This window comes from Bufo bufo, chromosome 2, assembly GCF_905171765.1.
Source record: "Bufo bufo chromosome 2, aBufBuf1.1, whole genome shotgun sequence".
Classification (NCBI taxonomy): domain Eukaryota; kingdom Metazoa; phylum Chordata; class Amphibia; order Anura; family Bufonidae; genus Bufo; species Bufo bufo.
Window position 1 is genome coordinate 418,232,387 of NC_053390.1, and position 24,265 is coordinate 418,256,651.

The 24,265-nt window shown below is 46.8% G+C and overlaps 1 protein-coding gene across 5 annotated transcripts in view; it reads right to left on the reverse strand.

The window, feature by feature from the left end:
- PALM2AKAP2 (PALM2 and AKAP2 fusion) overlaps positions 1–24,265 on the reverse strand; it is a 371,929-nt gene that overhangs the window by 155,788 nt on the left and 191,876 nt on the right. For all 5 annotated transcript variants that reach the window (XM_040417327.1, XM_040417326.1, XM_040417325.1 and 2 more), the window contains one exon: positions 9,503–9,564. In XM_040417327.1, coding sequence (XP_040273261.1) covers positions 9,503–9,564 — 62 coding nt within the window. The remainder of the gene's footprint in view (positions 1–9,502; positions 9,565–24,265) is intronic.

Sequence of the window (24,265 nt, forward strand, 5' to 3'; positions counted from 1 at the left end):
CATGGTTGATACATAGACAGAGAAGGGGATTGGCTTAGCTACTCTCATGGATGATACATAGACAGAGAAGGGGATTGGCTTAGCTACTCTCATGGATGATACATAGACAGAGAGGGGGATTGGCTTAGCTACTCCCATTGATGACAAACAGACAGAGAAGGGGATTGGGTTAGCTATTCCCATGGCTGATTAGACGAAGAAGGGGACTGGCTAAATTACTCCCATGGCTGATACATAGAAGAGGACCGCATTAGCTATTAAACTGAGCCAGACAACCCCTTTAATATTCAGGGAACTGAGTGAAACTTTTAAGTTACATGGTCATAGGTAGAGATGGCCTTGCGGTGCGCCCGGCGGTCACTTTGCGGCGAACTATTCTCGTTCGCGATTCGCCATTTTTTTTGCATAGCGCCGAACTTTGACCCATGACACATCCATCAGGTGGGACAGAACAGCCAATTGAGACATTTCAGCACATGGACACACCCCCAACCCTATAACAGAACCGGATCTGGCAGCCATTTTACATTATGTGTTTTGCCAGTGTAGGGAGAGGTTGCATTTTGGAGCAGGGACAGTTAAGGACACCAAACGCTAGCTAGGGCCACAAAAGTCCTTTTAAGGACTGGTATAGGTGTGCTATCGATAGGTGTGATATAGAGGGGTGTGATATACCTATAATATACTTTCTAACATAGAAATTATATTATAGTGTATTTGTATTGTGCAGCAGTTGTGTGCGGTTCTGCTGCGATACTGCAGCTAGATAGAGGGACAAACGCTATTGGAGTAACTAATTGCAACTCGTGTGATATACCTGTTGCCCCAAAAAAACTGCTTGAGGGCTGCAATATACCTTCTTCCACAAAATCCTGATTGTGGGGTGCTATATACCTGTTTCCGCCAAATACTGATTGAGGGGTGTTATATACCAGTTTCCGCCAAATACTGATTGAGAAGTGCTATATACCTGTTTCCGCCAAATATTGATTGAGGGGTGCTATATACCTTCTTCTACCAAATACTGATTGAAGGCTGCGATACACCTGCTTCCACAAAATACTGATTGAGGGGTGCCATATACCTGTTTCCACCAAATACTGATTGAGGGGTGCTATATACCTTCTTCTACCAAATACTGATTGAAGGCTGCGATACACCTGCTTCCACAAAATACTGATTGAGGGGTGCCATATACCTGTTTCCACCAAATACTGATTGAGGGGTGCTATATACCTGTTTCCGCCAAATACTGATTGAGAAGTGCTATATACCTGTTTCCGCCAAATACTGATTGAGGGGTGCCATATACCTTCTTCCACAAATTCCTGATTGAGGGGTGCTATATACCTGTTTCCGCCAAATACTGATTGAGGGGTGCTATTGCTAAATACCTTCTTCCACCAAATACTGATTGAGGGCTGCGATACACCTGCTTCCACAAAATACTGATTGAGGGGTGCCATATACCTGTTTCCACCAAATACTGATTGAGGGGTGCTATATACCTGTTTCCGCCAAATACTGATTGAGAAGTGCTATATACCTGTTTCCGCCAAATACTGATTGAGGGGTGCCATATACCTTCTTCCACAAAAAACTGATTGAGGGGTGCTATTGCTATATATCTTCTACCACCAAATACTGATTGAGGGCTGCGATACACCTGCTTCCACAAAATACTGATTGAAGGGTGCAATATACCTGTTTCCGACAAATACTGATTGAGGGGTGCTATATACCTGTTTCCGCCAAATACTGATTGAGGGGTGCCATATACCTTCTTCTACAAAATACTGATTGAGGGGTGCCATATACCTTTTTCCACAAAATCCTGATTGAGGGGTCATATATAACTGTTTTCGCCAAATACTGATTGAGGGGTGCTATATACCAGTTTCAGCCAAAATACTGATTGAGGGGTGCTATATACCTTCTTCCACAAAATACTGATTGAGGGGTGCTATTGCTAAATACCTTCTTCCACCAAATACTGATTGAGGGCTGCGATACACCTGCTTCCACAAAATACTGATTGAGAGGTACAATATACCTGTTTCCGACAAATACTGATTGAGGGGTGCTATATACCTGTTTCCGCCAAATACTGATTGAGGGGTGACATATAGCTTCTTCTACAAAATACTGATTGAGGGGTGCCATATACCTGTTTCCACCAAATACTGATTGAGGGGTGCTATATACCTGTTTCCGCCAAATACTGATTGAGGGGTGCTAAATACCTGTTTCCGCCAAATACTGATTGAGGGGTGCTATATACCTGTTTCCGCCAAATACTGATTGAGGAGTTCCATATACCTTCTTCCACAAAATACTGATTGAGGGGTGCTATTGCTATATATCTTCTTCCACCAAATACTGATTGAGGGCTGCGATACACCTGCTTCCACACAATACTGATTGAGGGGTGCCATATACCTGTTTCCGCCAAATACTGATTGAGGGGTGCTATATATCTGTTTCCGCCAAATACTGATTGAGAAGTGCTATATACCTGTTCCCGCCAAATACTGATTGAGGGGTGCCATATACCTTCTTCCACAAAATACTGATTGAGGGGTGCTATTGCTATATACCTTCTTCCACCAAATACTGATTAAGGGCTGCGATACACCTGCTTCCACAAAATACTGATTGAGGGGTGCCATATATCTGTTTCCAACAAATACTGATTGAGGGGTGCTATATACCTGTTTCCACCAAATACTGATTGAATGGTGACATATACCTTCTTCCACAAAATACTGATGGAGGGGTGCTATTGCTATATACCTTTTTCCACTAAATACTGATTGAGGGCTGCGACAAACCTTCTTCCACAAATACTGCTCTTCTCTACGGACGTAGGCAGAGGGTAATTTAGAAAATGACAGGCAGAGGAAGAGGCAGGCCGTTCCGCAGGGATGGTAGGGGTCGGGCAGGTGCACCAGGAAGGAGCCTAAGTGGGAATTTGGCGAAGGCGCGTGCGATAACTACTAAGGGCGCACCAGAGTTGGTTGAGTGGCTTACTAAGCCTTCCGCTTCTCATCCTCTGTATCTGCACCCTCCTCACTCTCTGCTGTGTGCACCTCCAAAGACACCACCACCATAGCCCCTCCACTCAAGTCAGAGTAATTATTTTCCCATCCATTCCCAGACCTTACCGATGCGCAGCCATTCTTGGCTTTGGATGAGGAGGTAGCAACGGCCGCCACCCAGCAGTCTGACGACAGTACCCAGATCAGCCCAAGGAGGGTGGTCCCCACTATTGCTGCCTACTCCGAGATCTCTAATGTCAGTGGTGGTGAAGGTGACGATGATGAGGTGTCGATGGACGTCATGTGGGTGCCCACAAGAGAGGAAGAGGAGGGGAGTTCAGATGGAGAGACTGAGCAGCAGATAGGGAGTAGAAGGAGGAGAAGCAGGCAGAACTCGCAGTGTACAGGAGGCAAAAAGCAGACTGCAAATGTATCTGAAGCAAGCCATCCACCATGCACGGTCACATCTTGCGCTCCCAGGACGCCGGCACATGGCTCCGCAGTGTGGACTTTTTTTTTACGTATCAGCTGCTGATAATAGTGTTGCCATCTGCAGCCTGTGCTTTCAATGCATAAGTCGCAGTAAGCCCAACACTCACCTAGGGATGACCGCCTTAAAGGGCTTCTGTCACCCCAAAACACATTTTTCATTTTTGGGCTTGTTAAAATTCTTATTGAACAAGTATCTGTTCAATAAGTATCTGTTTCAAATCCCGCGCCTGTCTTCATTCGACGCAGGCGCCCTGAGAGAAGGACGCTCACCTCCTCAGCACTCCCTCAGTGCGCCTGCGCCGATGACATCTTCTCTTTCAGTGACGTCATCGGCGCAGGCGCACTGAGGGAGTGCTGAGGAGGCGAGCGTCCTTCTCTCAGAGCGCCTGCGCCGAATGAAGACAGGCGCGGGATTTGAAATGCTGACAGGGCCAGCCGGAGGAGGAGAGCGCTCGCTGGCCCTGTCAATCAACAGGAGGAGGGGGCGGTTTTTTGCGGCGGCTACCAGCAAGTAGACCTACTTGCTGGTAGTGAAGTCATTTGCATATTTTAAAAGATCGATTTTTAATGAAACGAAGCCACAGACAAAGGTAAGAGCCCTATATAGGAAATAGTCGTTCAATAAAGATTTTAACAAGACCAAAAATGAAAAATGTGTTTTGGGGGTGACAGAAGCCCTTTAAGAAGGCACCTGGCCTCCCATCACCGAGCCCAGTGGGAGCAACGCGTCAGAACCCACAAAGCCACACTCCCGGTCCTCCATGTCCTGCCTCTTCTCCTTCTCCTCTCATTTATCCTCCACTCCACCTTCCACCATGCTGTCGTCGCGTTCATCTGGCACAAGGCAGCCTTCCGTGGCCCAAATGTTCGAGCGTAAAAAAAATGACGCCGCCGGATAATCCTCTTGCCCAACGGCTGACCGCTGGCTTGTCAGAACTGCTAGCCCGCCAACTACTGCCATATAAATTGGTGGACTCGGAGGCCTTTAGAAAATTTGTGGCCATTGGCACAACGCAATGGAAGGTCCCTGAAAGGAAATATTTCTCCCAGAAGGGCATCTCTAAACTATATGGCCACGTTCAGCGGCAAGTTAATATATCTCTGGCACACAGTGTCGGTGCCAAGATACATCTCATCACAGACACGTGGTCTAGCAAGCACGGGCAGGGAAGGTACATAACTTTTACTGCCCACTGGGTGAACCTTCTGACGGCTGTCAAGCATGTAAGCCTTGGCACCCGTGTGGATTTGGTGTTACCCCCACAGATTGCATGCAGGCCTGCCTCTTCTTCTCCTCCTCCTCCTCCTACTCCATCTTCCGTCTCCTCCTCGGCTGACTCCTCCTTTTCCACTGCTACTGCCTCTTCCGCTGCACCCACCAAGCCAGGTGAGACGTTGCCATGCTGTGCTGAGGCTGTTGTGCCTGGAAGGCAAGAACCACACTGGTCCTGCACTGCTTTCAGCTCTGCGGTCACAGGCCGATCAGTGGCTAACCCCGCTCAATTTGACAGTTGGTAAAGTGGTGTGCGACAATGGTGCCAATCTGCTGAGCGCGCTAAAACAGGGCAAAATTACACACGTGTCGTGCATGGCACACGTCATGAACTTAGTCATGCAGCGATTCGTTGTCAAATACCCCGGGGTTCAGGACGTCTTCCGGCAGGCCAGGAAAATCTCTGGCCATTTTAGAAGATCTTACACGGCCATGGCTCCCCTTGCTGACGTTCAGTGGCGACACCACTTACATGTCAGACGTCTGATTTGTGACTGCCCGACGCGCTGGAACTCCACCTTGTATATGCTTGATAGGCTGCTCCAGCAAAAACGTGCCATTAACGACTACCTGTACGAACTCTGCGGCAGGACAGGTTCTGGGGAGCTTGGTTTCTTTTCACTGCGCCAGTGGCTGCTCATGCGCGACGCATGCAGACTTCTGCGCCCATTTGATGAGATCACCAAACTGGTCAGTCGCAGCCAGGGCGCCATCAGTGACATCGTGGCTTACGCTTTCTTTCTGTAGCATGCATTGCATCGTGTCATTGATCAAGCCGTTGAGGAGCAGGAGCTGGAAGATGAGGAAGTTGCAATGCTGAATGAATTCCCAGGGGGGGCTACTCCATCTGAGACAAGTCAGCAGGAGTCTGAAGAGGAGTCAGAGGAGGATGGTGGCTGGGGGAAGGAGGAGCAAGAAGAGTAGGCTTTAAACTTTTCGGGGATCCCTGGTGTTGTCTGTGGCTGGGGGGGGGGGGAGACCGAGGACGACATTCTCCTGGGCGATGAGCAGGAGCCAGGGCGCTCCACCACTTACAAATTAGTGCAAATGGGGGCCTTCATGCTCCAGTGTTTGAAGAGGGACCCCCGTATAAAAAGCATAAAAGTCAAGGACCTGTAATGGTGACAACGTACTTAGACCCCGGTACAAACACAAAATGATGGACATGTTACCAGCATCACAGAGGGCTGTCAAAATGCAGCATTTCCAGGCCTTGCTGCGAGAGATGCTGCATTCTGCTTTTGCGGTCACTGGCAGAGGAATTTCCACCCACAACAAAAACAGGTGTAGGTACCAATCATACCGCGCCTGCAAAAAGAGGGCGGTTTGAAGATGTGTTGGTCACTTCGGATATGAGATCATTCTTGCCGTCAACCCATCGAGAGCCGCCCTCTGGATACAGCCTCAGGGAACGCCTAGACAGACAGGTGTCCGACTACATCGGGTTAACGGCCAATGTGGACGCTCTGAGAAGCGAGGAACCCCTTGACTACTGGGTGTGCAGGCTTGACCTGTGGCCAGAGCTGGCACAATTTGCCATGGAACTCTTGGCTTGCCCCTCGTTGAGTGTCCTGTCCGAAAGGACGTTCAGAGCAGCAGGGGGGATCGTGACCTATAAGCGCACTCGCCTAGCTCACGACAGTGTGGACTACCTCACATTTTTTTAAATTAATGAGGCATGGATCTCGGAGGAATTCAACTCCTGTGATGACCACATGTAATTGAATGTCCTCATGCCAGCCCACACATATCCGCCACCACCCAGAACAAAGAATGGTCCTTGCCTTATGTATATAAAGCGGCATAAAAGGCCTTTTATGTCAGGTGAATGCCAAATTTTTGAGGCCTATACTGGCCGACAGTTACATATTTATCCTGTGACCGCCTAATGCACCTTCAGCCACATTATTCAAAGTTCTTTGCTGTCAGGTGAATGTCTATTGGCAAATTTGTGGGGTCTGTACTGGCCAACAGTTACATATTTATCCTGTGACCGCCTAATGTACCTCCAACCACAGAATCCAAAGTTCTTTGCTGTCAGGTGAATGCCTATTGTCTAATTTTTGGGGCCTATACTGGAAGACAGTTACATATTTATCCTGTGACCACCTAATGTACCTCCAGCCACAGAATCCAAAGTTCTTTGCTGTCAGGTGAATGCCTATTGGCAAATTTTTGGGGCCTGTACTGGCCTACAGTTACATATTTATCCTGTGACCGCCTAATGTACCTCCAGACACATTATTCAAAGTTCTTTGCTGTCAGGTGAATGCCTATTGGCTAATTTTTGGGGCCTGTACTGGCCAACAGTTAAATTTTTATCCTGTGAACGCCTAATATACCTCCAGCCACAGAATCCAAAGTTCTTTGCTGTCAGGTGAATGCCTATTGCCTTTTTGTGGCCTTTACTGGCCGACAGTTACATTTTTTTATCTCTAGCCACATAATCACACCCCTGTCTCACTCCACTGCCTCTCATGGTGGCGTGTGAACCGCATTCACCATAAGGACCTTCTAATGTCACAGGGTCATGTGACTGTGCCCCCTATCCCGTACTGTGCCCCCTTATAACCTGCATTGTGCCCTCTTACCACACCCTGTGCAGTGTCCCTAGTCATTCCCTGTACTGTGCCCTTTTATACCCTTTTATCCGGTCACGGTATGGCGGTGTAATCCGGTCACTGTACATAGGTGTTATCTGGTCAATGTATGGTGGTGGTATCCAATAACTGGATGGCCATAACTGTATCCTTTTCCCTGCCCACACCATCATTTTTTAGACATGGCATGAGCGGGAAAAATATGCAGATTGCGGTGCTAAGGACGTTTGCGCCACAATCTGTGTCAGAAATACGCCTAACATAGATGTATTTCTATATAATAAATGACCACCTAATTGTATTATTATTCGGGGGTAGGGTTAATATCTTTATATTATATAGATTCTAATGTATTATACTGTGCCCTGTATTTCCCAGTAGAAAATGATCCTTGGGAAACACAGTCCTCATCCCTGACCACCAGGACCAGGTAGCACTCTGTCAGTACATGGCGGCATCCCCTCTCCGCCACGCTGCTCCGCTGTGTACTTGTGCTTATTCTGACACTAGGGCTGGGTTCACATCCTATTTTTGCCATCATTTTAATGCATACCAAAAATGTATGCGTTAACAGATGCCTCAGACTGATGCTGTACAGTGGCATCCGTTCACCATACAGTTCCATGGTAGAAAACAAATTTACGTTAACGTATGCATTGTTTTAAAGGACTCTGCAGGATACAAAAACGTGTATACATCAAACCGATAGGAAATAAAAAATTTCTAGGCTCCAGCTGGGGACATTTTTGAGAGTTTCCCTTTAAGACGCATAAAAATGGCCCCTGATTAAAATACATCTTTTTTGTGGGAATTTTTGCCAATGATCCCCCTCTGGTATATCACTGTCCATGTTGTGGGACTAGTTGTGTACTTCTAGTAAGGCCTCCTGCACACGACCGTTTTTTCCCCCCCGTTTACTGGCCGTTTTTTGCGTTCCGTATAAGGTCCGTATACGGAACCATTCATTTCAATGGTTCCGCAAAAAAAATGGAATGTACTCCGTATGCATTCCGTTTCCGTATTACCGTTTTTCCGTTCCGTTTAAAGATAGAACATGTCCTATTATTGCCCGCAAATCACGTTCCGTGGCTCCATTCAAGTCAATGGGTCCGCAAAAAAACGGAACACATACGGAAATGCATCCATATGTCTTCCGTTTCCGTTCCAATTTTTGCGGAACCATCTATTGAAAATGTTATGCCCAGCCCAATTTTATCTATGTAACTACTGTATACTGTATATGCCATACGGAAAAACGGAACGGAAAAACGGAACAGAAACGGAAACACAACGGAAACAAAAAACGGAACAACGGATCCGTGAAAAACGGACCACAAAACACTGAAAAAGCCATACGGTCGTGTGCAGGAGGCCTGAGGCTCAGTTCACACCTGAGCGTTTTACAGCGCGTTCGAACGCGCTGTAAAACGCCAGACGCATACACAAGTTCGGGAGCGTTTTTTTGGGCGTTTGTCGCGCGTTCCCGTACATAGACTTTCGGGAACGCGCGACAATGTGTGCTCACTTGTCTCTGTATGCGCGCTTGTAAACGCCCGTACAATCGCGCATACAGAGCGCTCCTTTCAGAACGCTCAGGTGTGAACTGAGCCTAAAGGCTGTTTCACACAAGCGAGTCCATTGCGGGAATCACGCTCCGTGTGTGAGTGTGATCCTCTGCTCTGGACTTGCAGGCGCGCACGGCATTATCATGATTTATAATGCTATGTGTCTCGCTTGACCTTATTTCTACAGAATCATACTGACAGCTTTATGTCAGTATGATTCTGTGGAAAAAAGGCCATGCAGAGACATTATAAATCATGATAATGCCGTGTGCTCCTGCAAGTCCAGAGCGGAGGATCACACTCACACACGGAGCGTGATTCCCGCAATGGACTCGCTCGTGTGAAACAGCCCTAAGTGTTTGCTGGCTGCAAATATGACCTGAAGGTTTTTCAGGTTTGCCTGCCATTAAAGTGAACGGAGCCCGCCGCGAAAGCGTGGTTCGCGAACATTTGATCGTGAACGCGCGTTCGCGAATCGTCCCGGCCGATGTTCGTCCATTACTAGTGAAGGTAAATATTTTAAATTTGACTTACAGTCATTTGCAAGCTGCCCTCTTCTTTTTCTTCAAATTCTTCCAGGTCTTTCTTCTTTATTTCTACAGGAATAATAAAATATAAAGGAAACTATCAAATACAGAATTACACAAAAAAAAGCTATGACAAATGTTAAACGGGTTGTCCTTGATGACCTATCCCCAGGACAATTCATCAATATCAAATCAGTCCAAATTCCAGCACCCCCGCCCATCAGCTGGTTGAAGAGGCCCTTGTAGCAGCGGTGCAGTGTAATTACAGTTGTTAGTCCCATTCAAGTGAATGAGAGAGGAAACTGTAATCACACTGCACCTCTACTACAAGGGAGAGGGTATGCAGGTAAACATGGAAGAGGATGCAGCACTAGTATAAGCACGGCGGAATGGCAAGGGTGCTGGGTCCTGTGGATAGGTCTCCAATATCTGTAGCCTGGACAATCCCTCAATATATACTTCATGTTGTCAAGTTTCTGAACGTATGTTGACAGAAAGAATATATGGTTTATAGGAGCCCACAACCTTTTGGGGCCAGTGTTGTGTAGTCTACAAATGATCACTAGTGTTGAGCGCGAATATTCGAAAAGTGAATTTTTATCTCAAATATAGCAACTTCGAGAATTCACGAATATTTTGAATATAGTGATGATAAATATTCATTTTTTAGAATATTCGTCATTTTTTTCCATCTGAAGTCATGATTCCTCCCTGCTTAAATTGCTTTTGGGCCAATCATGTGTTCAGATCGAAAAAATTACGAATATTCTAAAAACGAATATATAGCACTATATTCTATAGTGCTATATATTAGTTTTTGACCCACGCCTGTATTGATCACGTAATATTCGCATATTACGCGATCATTACGTTGCCGATTTTCGAGTAAAAAAAAAAAAGAATGTAGAATATAACGAATAATCGAATTCGTGAATATTCGACGAATATTCTACAAAATATTGCGAATTCGAATATTGCCCCTGCCGCTCATCGCTAATGATCACTTCAGATCACTTCAAAAAGTTATGAATAAGGAGCTACCTAAACCTGATGGGGAGATTAAGGCCCCTTTCACACGGGCGTTGCGGGAAAATGTGCGGGTGCGTTGCGGGAACACGCACGATTTTTCTGCGCGAGTGCAAAACATTGTAATGCGTTTTGCACTCGCATGAGAAAAATCGCGCATGTTTGGTACCCAAACCCGAACTTCTTCACAGAAGTTCGGGCTTGGGATCAGGGTTGTGTAGATTGTATTATTTTCCCTTATAACATGGTTATAAGGGAAAATAATAGCATTCTGAATACAGAATGCATAGTAAAATAGCGCTGGAGGGGTTAAAAAAAAAATTAAAAAAATTTAACTCACCTTAGTCCACTTGATCGCGCTGCCGGCTGTCTGTCTCCTTCTTTGCTGAACAGGACCTGTGGTGAGCATTCATTGCAGGAACAGGACCTGTGGTGACATCACTCCGGTCATCACATGATCCATCACCATGGTAAAAGATCATGTGATGGACCATGTGATGACCGGAGTGACGTCCCCACAGGTCCTGTTCCTGCAATGAATGCTCACCACAGGTCTTGTTCAGCAAAGAAGGAGACAGACGAGAAGCCAGCAGCGTGATCAAGTGGACTAAGGTGAGTTAAATTATTATTATATTTTTTTTTAACCCCTCCAGCCCTATTGTACTATGCATTCTGTATTCAGAATGCTATTATTTTCCCTTATAACCATGTTATAAGGGAAAATAATAATGATCGGGTCTCCATCCCGATCGTCTCCTAGCAACCGTGCGTGAAAATCGCACTGCATCCGCACTTGCTTGCGGATGCTTGCGATTTTCACGCAACCCCATTCACTTCTATGGGGCCTGCGTTGCGTGAAAAACGCTGAATATAGAGCATGCTGCGATTTTCACGCAACGCACAAGTGATGCGTGAAAATCACCGCTCATGTGAACAGCCCCATAGAAATGAAGGGTCAGTGGTTAGCATTGTTCTATTGAAGCACTAAGTTCCTGGGTTTGAATCTGACAACATGTGCATAGACTGTGTATGTTCTCCACGTGTTTCTGTGGAATACCTCCAGGTACTTGGGTGTGAATGTGTATCTGAGAAATTAGGCCTCATGCACACGACCGTTGTTGTGTTCCGTGTCCGTTGTTTCGTTTTCCGTTATTTTCTGCGGACCCATTGACTTTCAATGGGTCCGTTGAAAACTCGGATAATGCACCGTTTGTCATCCGCGTCCGTGATCCGTGTTTCCAGTCCGTCAAAAAAATATGACCTGTCCTATCTTTTTCACTGACAACGGTTCGCAGACCCATTCAAGTCAATGGGTCCGTGAAAAAACACGGAGGCACACAAGATTGTCATGCGCGTCCGTTTTTTTCCTATCATTTGCAAGGCAAACTTGACTTAGATATTTTTTTTCACTTTTCATGTCTGGTGATCCTCCAAAAATCAAGGAAGACACACGGAAAAAAAAACGGAAACGGATCACGGAACCCCGTTTTGCGGACCGCGAAAAAATACTGTCGTGTGCATGAGGCCTTAAACTGTGAGCACAATTAGCAACAGGGACTGATGTGAATGATTAAATTATATGATAATATGATGGTGCAATGCCAACAAGAGATGAATAGAGGAGTTACCCAAAGCCACCAATCAGAATCTGGCTCTCAATCTTCAATTTGGGAAAGCCAGTATGCAGTGAGCTCGATCGGTGAGAGTGCAAGATGAGAGTGGCACTGGTGGAAATGATAGGATTAGTAGTACGGTGGTAACCCTCACTCTGATGCTCCCTGGGCCATGCAGTAATTGGAGAGGCGCACCCTTTCCTGCCCTCACGGCACACCCTGGGTTGGGGAGTCTCCTGCCTGCTGGTAATTCGAGGTGCCTTGATGTCAATGGATTTTAAGGGTGCAAGGCAGGGTTCCAGTAGAGGTGGCAATGCAGGTGTTGGTTCATGAGATACCAAGGCTTGTTTGAGGTTACAGATCAACCGGTTTGCTAGCAACTTTAGCAGTGCACAAATATGAGGGCTGACAGAGGTACACGCAGATCTTATCACACACACAACGTACAGGCAGCTCTCCCCAAGGCTGTGTATGAGGGGTTCAAACAGCATGAAGTTGCCTCTCAGTTACTTTACAGATAAGGCTGGGTTCACATCACATTTTTGTCGTACAAATAAGTGTACTTTCACACTTGCGTTAATCTTTTCCGGCATAGAGTTCCGTCAAAAGGGCTCTATGCCGGAAAAGAACTGATCAGGCATAGCCCAATGCATTCTGAATGGGCAGAAATCCGTTCAGTTTGCATCAGTATGCCTTCCATTCAGTCACTGTCAGGCGTTTTGGCCGGACATAATACCGCAGCATGCTGCGGTATTATGTCCGTCCAAAATGCCTGATCAGTCGCCGGAATGCCGGATCTGGTATTAATTCCCCATGACTTGCATTAGTGCCGGATCCGGCATTGCAAAACAACTGAAGGACGGATCCGTCCTTCCAGTCTGCGCATGCGCAGACCGGGAAATCGGTGAAAAAGACTGCAAGACGGATCCGTCCATCCGCATGACAAGCGGAGAGACGGATCCGTTCTTGCAATGCATTTGTAGACGGATCCGCACCTGAATCCGTCTACAAATGCTGTCAGTTGTCACACTGATCGGCGGATCCGGCAGGCAGCTCCGACGATGGAACTGCCTTCCGGATCACACTAACGCTAGTGTGAAAGTACCCTAATGTATACATTAGAAATATGTCTCAGACTGATGCCATACAGTGGCATCCATCACCCTAGAGTTCTGCTGTAAACTGTAAAAAAAAAAAAAGTATACTTTAACAAACACGTTTTTTTTTCTGGAATCTGCAGGATTGATAAGCATAGTGCAATACACTCTACATCCTTTTTTCCCAATGTTAAATATAAGACAAAAAATATGTTGTGAACCCAGGCTAATTTGTACAATCTTCCCAATGTCTTTCTGTTTCTCACCCTCTTTCTCTGTATTTCCACAGTACCTTCAGTGGGGTGCAGTCCTCCTAACAGACGTCCAGTCTGTCTCTTTAATATAGCAGGGAAGTCTATAGTATAGTATACCTGATCTGACAGATACTCAGCACTCTCCTTGTATGGATGCTAAACTTTCTGTTATTTCCATCAGTTCCTTCCCTCAGGGGCAGGTACATATGCCATTGCTTTGCTGGCTGCTCACAGGGCTCCTGGTGTTCAGTCAATCACAGCCTGCACAACACTCTACTGCTTCCCCACTAGGTGGAGCTAGCGCACACCTAGCAGCTGCCAGTTAACGCCTCAGAGGACAGGGCGATTTAAAATTTTTCACTTTTCTTTTTCACTCCCCACCTTCCCTGAGTCCTAACTTTTTTATTTTTACGTTCACATAGCTTTATAAGGGCTTATTTTATAACGCCTCCCTTTACGATTGCATACAGTGTATAGGGAGGCAGGAAAAATATTCCAAATGGGGTGGAATTAGAAAAAAAAAAACACAATTCTGCCACATTTTTTTTTTTATGGTGTTCACTAGGCGGTAAAATTGACCTGTTACCTTCATTCTCAAGGTCAGTATGATTACAATGATACCACTTGTATTGTTTTTCTTGTCTAAATACCAAAAAACCCTGACCCCTATAACTTTTTTGTAGTTACCCCGTATTTTCCGCTTTATAAGACTTTTTTCCCTCCAAAATAGCGTAGCAGCCTGCGATGTACCAGTGACATGTAAACAGGGACGCTATCAGGGTAGTTGCGGGGACCGGCGCAGTCACTGAACTTCATTAAGCTGGGCCCCGGTAAGAGCAGCCATCATATATAAAGTGTATGCAGCAGCCCCTAGCAGTGCTGCTTTGTTAAACTTGCAGTAATCACTTATCTGTAAGCAGTACTCGCCATGCACAGAGAGGGCAGGCCGGCAGCGCATGTCGCTCGCTCAGTCACACTCCGGCCCCGCCCACTTCATTAATGAAGTGGGCGGGGTATGGGCATGACTGAGTGAGGCGAGTACTGCTTACAGATAAGTGATTACTGAAAGTTTAGCAAAGCAGCACTGCTAGGGGCTTCTGCATACACTTTATAAGTGATGGCTGCTATGACTAGAGCCCAATGTTATGGGGTCAGATCCCCCCATAACAGAGTCATCCACAGATCCCCAATAGGTGTCCTCCACAGATCCCCCTATAAGTGTCCTCCACAGATCCCCCTATAAGTGTCCTCCACAGATCCCCATAAGACTGTCCTCTACAGATCCCCATAAGTTTCCTCCACAGATCCCCATAACAGTGTCATCCACAGATCCCCATAACAGTGTCATCCACAGATCCCCATAACAGTGTCATCCACAGATCCCCATAACAGTGTCATCCACAGATCCTTTATAACAGTGTGCCATCCACAGACCCCCCATTAGTTCAAAACCCAACAAAAGCACACCATTTAGTTAAAAATATTATATTTTCTTAATTTCCTTCTAAAAAAAGTCTTATCATCCGTGTGCGTCTTATAAAGCGAAAAATACGGTATGCGTATGGAGCTGTGTGAGGGCTCATTTTTTGTGGGATGATCTTTACTTTTTAGAGATACCATTTTGAAGGGTGTGGGACTTTTGGATCACTTTTTATAAAAAAAGATTTTGGGGAGTTGAAGTGACAAAAAATTGCGATATTTTTTTTTTTTTTTTTTCTGTTACGCTATTCACCATATGGGATTAAAGGGGTATTCCGGTTGCCATAAATATAACTTATGTTTAAGACTAATTCATCATCAATAATTACCTAATATAATGGAAATTCACATACTTACTACTGTTGGGCGAGCATGCTCGGCCGAACACCATTTTGACTCGAGCATCGCGATGCTCTGCACATCGCGGTGTGTGCTCCAGCGCGATGCTCGAGTCTCCTCCCTGCACATTTGTTGGCTGCTACACAGCCAATAAATGTGCGGGGAAGTACTGGCACTCACTGTAATGCCGTAGCCATGTTGGTTACTGGCATTACAGTGATTGGCTGGCCAGAACGCTATATAGCAACCGATGACACGTGGTTCGGCTCATTCTTAGACAGGGTGAGCCGCTGCAGAAGGGACAGATAGTGTAGGGACAGGAATTGTTTTATTTTTTAGACAGGGTTTAGTGTCGAAAGGTGTTAGAGACCCAAAAGTCCTTTTAAGGACTATTGTTTTATCTGGCTGCAATATATATTATTAGTGCAACCTGCGCTAAATTGCATGCAATTGTTTGGCCGCTGCTGACAGTGACACCACCTCTGCTACATCTGTTGTGCTACATTTGCGCATCCTAAATATCTGTGGCATTCAGCGCAATTGTTTGGCCGCTGCTGACAGCAACATTACCTGCGCTACATCTCCTGTATAACGTTTGCGCATCATAAATATCTGTGACATTCAGTGTAATTCTTTCTTAGCCGCTGGTGAAAGCAACATTACCTGTGCTACATCTCCTGTATAACGTTTGCACATCCTAAATATCTGTGCATTCAGTAATTTTTTCTTAGACGCTGGTGACAACGACATTACCTGCGCTACATCTCCTGTATAACGTTTGCACATCCTAAATATCTGACATTCAGTGTAATTTTTTCGCCGCTGGTGACAGCGACATTACCTGCGCTACATATCCTGTATAACGTTTGCGCATCCTAAATATCTGTGACATTCAGTGTAATTTTTTCGCCGCTGGTGACAGCGACATTACCTGCGCTACATATCCTGTATAACGTTTGCGCATCCTAAATATCTGTGACATTCAGTGTAATTTTTTCTTAGTCGCTGGTGACAGTGACATTACCTACGCTACATCTCCTGTATAACATTTGCGCATCCTAAATATCTGTGACATTCAGTGTAATTTATTTGCGCATACACTTACAAAACCTGCGCTACTGTACGTGTGACATACTTGCAAGCAGATATACCATTTAATATGCTCAAGTCAAGCAGTAAGGGACGGGGAAGTGGCCATGCTGCTGATGGTGCACGCAGAGGCCGTGGCCCTGGGCGTGGTGAAACTGAGCCTCCTGCCAGAGCACAAGAAACACACTCATCCACGATACCTAGCTTCAGGTCCCAGTTTGCAGGGTGGCGCAGGACACCACTCTCAAAGTCACACCAGTGTGACCAGGTGGTCGGTTGGATTGCAGCAGATAATGCTTCCAGATGGTTAAGCGCCACCATGTCTTCCAGAAAGTCCAGTCTCAGTAGCCAAGAGTCTAGTCAACAGAATCGTCACCCTGATCCTCCTTCCTCCCACCATGGAGAGTCTTGGCAAACAAGTGATCCCACACTCGGATATTCCGAGGATCTCATTTCATCGCCATTCCTTGATTTGGGCCTCTCGCCAAGCCCGCTTGAAGAGGGACATGAGGAGATCAAGTACACTGATTCCCAAACTCTTGAGCATCAACAGTCAGAAGAAGATGACGGTGGGCAACGGCAATTAGTGTTTCACAAGGTGGATGATGAACACAGTTGCCAATAAGTCAACGGTAATTAGTGTCTCAAGAGGTTGATGATGAAGATGAGACACAGTTGTCAATAAGTAAGGTTCTTGTTAGGTCAACAAGTCAGGAGGATGACCAGAGTGAGGAAGTGGAAGATGATGTGGAGGACGATGAAATCACTGACCCAACCTGGGAAGGTGGCAAGCCGAGCGAGGACAGCAGTACAGAGGGGGAGGGATCCGCAGCACCGCAACATGCTGGAAGAGGCAGTGGGGTGGCAAAAGGTAGAAGGCAGGCCACACCAAACAGGCCCGCAAATGTTCCCCGGAGCACCCCCTTGCGGAAATCTCCCTTGCCATGGGGTAGGTGTTTCGCAGTCTGGCGCTTTTTTGAGGAAAGTGCGGCCGATAAAAGAATTGTCCTTTGCAACCTGTGCCATACCAAAATGAGTAGGGGCGTGAACACTAGCAACCTCACCATCACCAGCATAATCCGCCACATGGCATCAAAGCACCCTAACAGATGGGCCAAACGCCTGGGTCCACAATTAGTGTCTGCGGGACCCACCACTGCCTCCTCTTCCCCTGTGTTATGTGCTAGCCAATCCCCTGTCCAAGACGCAGGCCCGGATGCCTCCGACCCTGCACCTGGACCTTCGCAAGAACCATCAGCTAGCACATCCACTTCTGTGTCCCAGTGCAGCGTACAGATGTCCATACCCCAGGCCTTTGAATGAAATCGCAAATACCCAGCCACCCACCCACAGGCCATAGCACTAAATACGCACCTTTCCAAATTGCTGGCCCTGGAAATGTTGCCATTTAGGCTTGTGGACACTGAGGCTTTCCGCAGCCTGATGGCGGCGGCCGTCTCTGGTTACTCAGTCCCCAGCCGCCACTATTTTTCCCGGTGTGCCGTCCCCGCCTTACACCAGCATGTGTCCCGTAACATCACCCATGCCCTGACCAACACAGTTATTGGGAAGGTCCACTTAACGACTGACACATGGACAAGTGCTTTTGGCCAGGAACACTACATTTCCCTGACAGCACACTGGGTGAACGTTGTGGAGGATGGGAGCGAGTCGTACCCTGGGATGGCACAGGTGCTACCGACGCAAAGGATTGTGGGACCTACTTCCATCAGGATTTCCGCCACCACCTACATTAGTGGCTGCAACCCCCCCTTCTCCTCCTCCACCTCATCCTCCACTTCCACCTCTGAATTATCATCTTGCAGCACCAGTCAGCCATCGGTCAGTAGCTGGAAGCAGTGTAGCACTGCAGTGGGAAAGCAGCAACAGGCTGTGCTGAAACTAATTTGCTTAGGTGACAAACAGCACACCGCCGCAGAGCTGTGGCAGGGTATAAGGGACCAGACTGAGCTGTGGCTCTCACCACTCAACCTACAACCAGGCATGGTTGTGTCTGATAATGGCCGTAACTTGGTGGCGGCTTTGGAGCTCGGCAAGCTCACATACACTGCTCAAAAAAATAAAGGGAACACAAAAATAACACATCCTAGATCTGAGTTAATTAAATATTCTTCTGAAATACTTTGTTCTTTACATAGTTGAATGTGCTGACAACAAAATCACACAAAAATTAAAAAATGGAAATCAAATTTTTCAACCCATGGAGGTCTGGATTTGGAGTCACACTCAAAATTAACGTGGAAAAACACACTACAGGCTGATCCAACTTTAATGTAATGTCCTTAAAACAAGTCAAAATGAGGCTCAGTAGTGTGTGTGGCCTCCACGTGCCTGTATGACCTCCCTACAACGCCTGTGCATGCTCCTGATGAGGTGGCGGACGGTCTCCTGAGGGATCTCCTCCCAGACCTGGACTAAAGCATCTGCCAACTCCTGGACAGTCTGTGGTGCAACGTGACGTTGGTGGATAGAGCGAGACATGATGTCTCAGATGTGCTCAATTGGATTCAGGTCTGGGGAACGGGCGGGCCAGTCCATAGCATCAATGCCTTCGTCTTGCAGGAACTGCTGACACACTCCAGCCACATGTTGTCTAGCATTGTCTTGCATTAGGAGGAACCCAGGGCCAACCACACTAGCATATGGTCTCACAAGGGGTCTGAGGATCTCATCTCGGTACCTAATGGCAGTCAGGCTACCTCTGGCGAGCACATGGAGGGCTGTGCGGCCCTCCAAAGAAATGCCACCCCACACCATTACTGACCCAATGCCAAACCGGTCATGCTGGAGGATGTTGCAGGCAGCAGAACGTTCTCCACGGCGTCTCCAGACTCTGTCATGTCTGTCACATGTGCTCAGTGTGAACCTGCTTTCATCTGTGAAGAGCACAGGGCGCCAGTGGCGAATTTGCCAACCTTGGTGTTCTCAGGCAAATGCCAAACGTCCTGCAAGGTGTTGGGCTGTAAGCACAACCCCCACCTGTGGACGTCGGGCCCTCATATCACCCTCATGGAGTCTGTTTCTGACCGTTTGAGCAGACACATGCACATTTGTGGCCTGCTGGAGGTCATTTTGCAGGGCTCTGGCAGTGCTCCTCCTGTTCCTCCTTGCACAAAGGCGGAGGTAGCGGTCCTGCTGCTGGGTTGTTGCCCTCCTACAGCCTCCTCCATGTATCCTGATGTACTGGCCTGTCTCCTGGTAGCGCCTCCATGCTCTAAACACTACGCTGACAGACACAGCAAACCTTCTTGCCACAGCTCGCATTGATGTGCCATCCTGGATAAGCTGCACTACCTGAGCCACTTGTGTGGGTTGTAGACTCAGTCTCATGCTACCACTAGAGTGAAAGCACCGCCAGCATTCAAAAGTGACCAAAACATCCGCCAGGAAGCATAGGAACTGAGAAGTGGTCTGTGGTCACCACAAGAACCACTCCTTTATTGGGGGTGTCTTGCTAATTGCCTATAATTTCCACCTGTTGTCTATCCCATTAGGACAACAGCATGTGAAATTGATTGTCACTCAGTGTTGCTTCCTAAGTGGACAGTTTGATTTCACAGAAGTGTGATTGACTTGGAGTTACATTGTGTTGTTTAAGTGTTCCCTTTATTTTTTTGAGCAGTGTACATACCATGCCTAGCCCACGTGTTCAACTTAGTGGATCAGCGGTTTCTCAAAACCTACCCCAATTTGCCTGAGCTACTGGTGAAGGTGCGCCGTGTGTGTGCCCATTTTCAAAAGTCATCTACAGCTGCCGACGGTCTGCCAACGCAGCGCTTGCAAATGCCAGCTCACCGACTGTTGTGCAACGTGAGGACACGCTGGAACTCCACGTTCCACATGTTGGCCAGGCTTTGTGAGCAGCAGAGGGCAGTAGTGGAATACCAGCTGCAACATGGTCGTCGCCTTTCCAGTCAGCTTCCGCTCTTCACAAGCGACAAGTGGGCATGGATATCTGACCTCTGTGAGTTTTTTACGCAACTTTAAGGAATCAACACAGATGGTGAGTGGCGATGTTGCTATTATAAGCGTAACCATCCCACTTCTGTGTCTACTGAAACGCTCGCTGCTCACAATGAAGGCGGGCGCTTTGCATGTGTAAGAGGTGGAAATGGGGGAAGACAGTACACAGGGTGATAGCCAAACCACCCTCAGTTCGTCTTCTCAGCGCAAATTGGATGATGATGAGGAGCAGGAGATGGTTGCCTCCGCTACAGAGGTAGTACCTATAGCAGGTTTATTCCATCTGTTCAGCGTGGATTGGCCGAAGAGGAGGAAGAGGATAGTTTTTCACCCTTCTCGACCACCCCTACAAAGACGACTTCTCATCTCTTATTCCTGTGGTGGAGAGGACTAGCAAAATGGTGCAATACCAGAAGGTCCTTGTGGAAAAATTGCTCCAAAAATTTCCAGCTGACTACGCTGGTAGCAGAGTACGTAGTTCCTTGGGTAACCGAGGAGGGGAGGGGAACACACAGCAGTTCCAACAGAGGCAGGGAAACACTCTCCAAGGCCTGGGACAGTTTCATGACACCCCGCTAGCACCCTCACCCTGATGTGCGGCCTAGTGTCAAAAGGAGGGAAAAGTTTTGGAAGATGGTGAAGGAGTACGTAGCAGACCGTGTCAGCGTCCTCAATGATTCCTCTGTGCCTTACAACTATTGGGTGTCCAAGCTGGACACGTGGCACTAACTGGCGCTCTATGCCTTGGAGGTGCTGGCCTGCCCTGCCGCCAGCGTTTTGTCAGAGCGGGTATTTAGTGTTGCTGGGGGCATAATAACTGATAAGCGCATCCGCCTGTCAACTGAAATCAAAATGAACAAGGCCTGGATTGCCCCTGACTTCTTTACTCCACCAGAGGAAAGCGGCTGAACATAAAGACACTTTAAATGTGCCTTTTATTGTGTATTAAATACACTGTATTCCCATGCACCCCTTCCACCACAAAAAAGGGTATATGGTTCAATCTTCCTTTTCTCATCCTCCTCCTCCATCATATCAACATGCTTATTAGGCTGCCCTCGCTCCTTATGTTTTAGAGGGTCAGCTCAGCAGCAGACCCTCACCCCTAATGTTTTAGAGGGTCACCAGCAGGCCCTCGCCCATAATGTTTTAGATGGTCAGATCAACCGCAGGTCCTCGCCCCTAATGTTTTAGAGGGTCAGCTCAGCAGCAGACCCTCACCCCTAATGTTTTAGAGGGTCACCAGCAGGCCCTCGCCCATAACGTTTTAGATAGTCAGATCAGCAGCAGGCACTCGCCCCTAATGTTTTAGAGGGTCAGCTCAGCAGCAGACCCCACCCTTATTGTTTTAGATGGTCAGATCAGCAGCAGGCCCTCGCCCCTAATGTTTTAGAGGGTCAGCTCAGTAGCAGACCCTCACCTCTAATTTTTTAGATGGTCAGATCAGCAGCAGGCCTCGCCCCTAATGTTTTAGAGGGCCAGCTTAGCAGCAAACCCTCACCCCTAATGTTTTAGACGGTCAGATCAGCAGCAGGCCCTCGCCCCTAATGTTTTAGAGGGTCACCAGCAGGCCCTTGCTCCTAATGTTTTTGAGGGTCACCATCAGGCCATCAATCATAATTTTTCAAGGGTGTGTATGATGCCCTCCTTTATGTGTAATGATAGGTGTATTGGAGTGCCGGGTGTATTGGACGTTTGGTGGGGGTGCGACTTAATTAAACCCTTTTGGGACTCTATATTTAAAGCTTTTAACAAAATCTCAGGAAAAACAGTTGATAATTCCGCTCAAATAGCGCTTCTCTCCATCCTTCCTGGCTCTATTTCATCCCAAAAAGGGAACCTGCTGAGATTCTTTATTACGGCTGCTAGAACAGTGATTCCTAGGCATTGGCGTTCGGCACATGTGCCCACCATGAGAGAGTGGTTCCAGGAAATGCAGCAGATAGCTAGGATGGAGGAAATTGCGGCTGAAGCCTCAGACTTGTCTTTCAAATACTGCAAGACTTGGGCATGTTGGATAGATGCACAGGAATCTCCGGACTTCCTTTCTTTATTGGCTGTCTAATCTGCTCTCAGTTGAGCTGAGATATCAAAATATATTATACAATACTCAATTGAGACTTACTCCCCCCCCCTCTCCCTCATCCCTCCCTTGCTCCGCTTTCCCCTTTATCTTCCCTTTCTTTCTTTCTTTCTTTCTTTCTATTTCTTTCCACTCTCTACCTTGTCCCTTTCTTCTTCGTTTCCATATTAATGGTTTGAAGGCAAATTAGTTTACTGGGTTACATCGAGATTTGATAAAGCATGTTATTTTATGCTATTTAATTTGGTATAATATACCTTAATTATCACTGATATAGCAGTCTTTTTACACTTGCTCTGAACACTTAATTAAAAAGTGTTTAATTGTCTTATTATACTTTGACCTTCTCAAGTTCAATAAAAATAAGGTAATTACAGATCTTTTGGTAATCATTGACAGACTAAGGCTACTTTCACATTCGCGTTTGGTGCGAATCCATCTTGTAATCTTGTATCTGCACAGACGTATCCGCACCGATAATGCAAACGCTTGTATCCGTTCATAACCGATCCGTTTGCATTATTCATAAAAAAAAAGTCTAAGTCAAAACGGATCCGTCTTGACTTACATTAAAAGTCAATGGGGGACAGATCCATTTTCAATTGCACCATATTTTGTCAGTGAAAAACGGATCCGTCCCCATTGACTTACACTGTAAGTCAGGATGGATCCGTTGGGCTCCGCATCGTCAGACGGTCACCAAAACGCTGCAAGCTGCGTTTTAGTGACCGTCTAAAAAATGCAACGGAGACCAAACGCAGCCAAACTGATGCATTCTGAACGGATCCTTATCCATTCAGAATGCATTGGGGCTGAACTGATCCGTTTTGGGCCGCTTGTGAGAGCCCTGAAACGGATCTCATAAGTAGCCTTACTCAGGTATACATGCCTAGCTCTAATAAACTAGCAAATAAAATAAAAATATGACAGTTATCCTTTAAGCCCTTTAAGAGCCAGAGCGAGCACAAGCAAGCGCCCTAGGGGCAGAGTGAGACTAGGCTGGCAAGCAAGCCCTAGCCTGTGTGGAGGGACAAAGCTAATGTGGCAGCTGAGAGAGTAAAGAGACCAGGAGGTGGATTTGCACCACCTGACCTGGTGAGCAAGACAGTGGCAGCCCCAAGTTTACAATGATACAGTCCTGATCAAAAGTTTAAGACCACTTGAAAAATGGCAAAAAATCATATTTTACATTGTTGGATCTTAACAAGGTTCCAAGTAGAGCTTCAACATGCAACAAGAAGAAATGAGAGTGAGACAAAACATTTTTTGAGCATTCAATTAATTGAAAATAACGATTAAACTGAAACAGGCTGTTTTCCAGCTGATCCAAATTTTAGGACCACATGCCTTTAAAAGGCCAAATCTGTGCAAAGATGTGGATTCATTGTCATTTTCTGTCAGGTAGTCACACGTTGTGATGGCAAGGGCAAAAAAAACTCTCCCTTTTTGAACGTGGTTGGGTTGTTGAACTGCATAAGAAGGGTCTCTCACAGCGCGCCATCGCTGCTGAGGTGGGACGCAGTAAGACAGTCATTTGGAATTTCTTAAATGATCCTGAGGGTTATGAAACAAAAAAGTCAAGTGGAAGACCCAAAATAATTTCATCAGCACTGAGCCGGAGGATCCAATTGGCAGTCCGTCAAGACACTGGACGATCCTCGACCCAAATTAAGGCCCTTACTGGTGCTGACTGCAGGCCCATAACCATCAGACAGCATCTGAGTCTGAAGGGCTTCAAAAACAAAAAACGTCTTCAAAGACCTCGTCTCCTTGAACGCCACAGAACTGCTTGTTTGGACTTTGCAA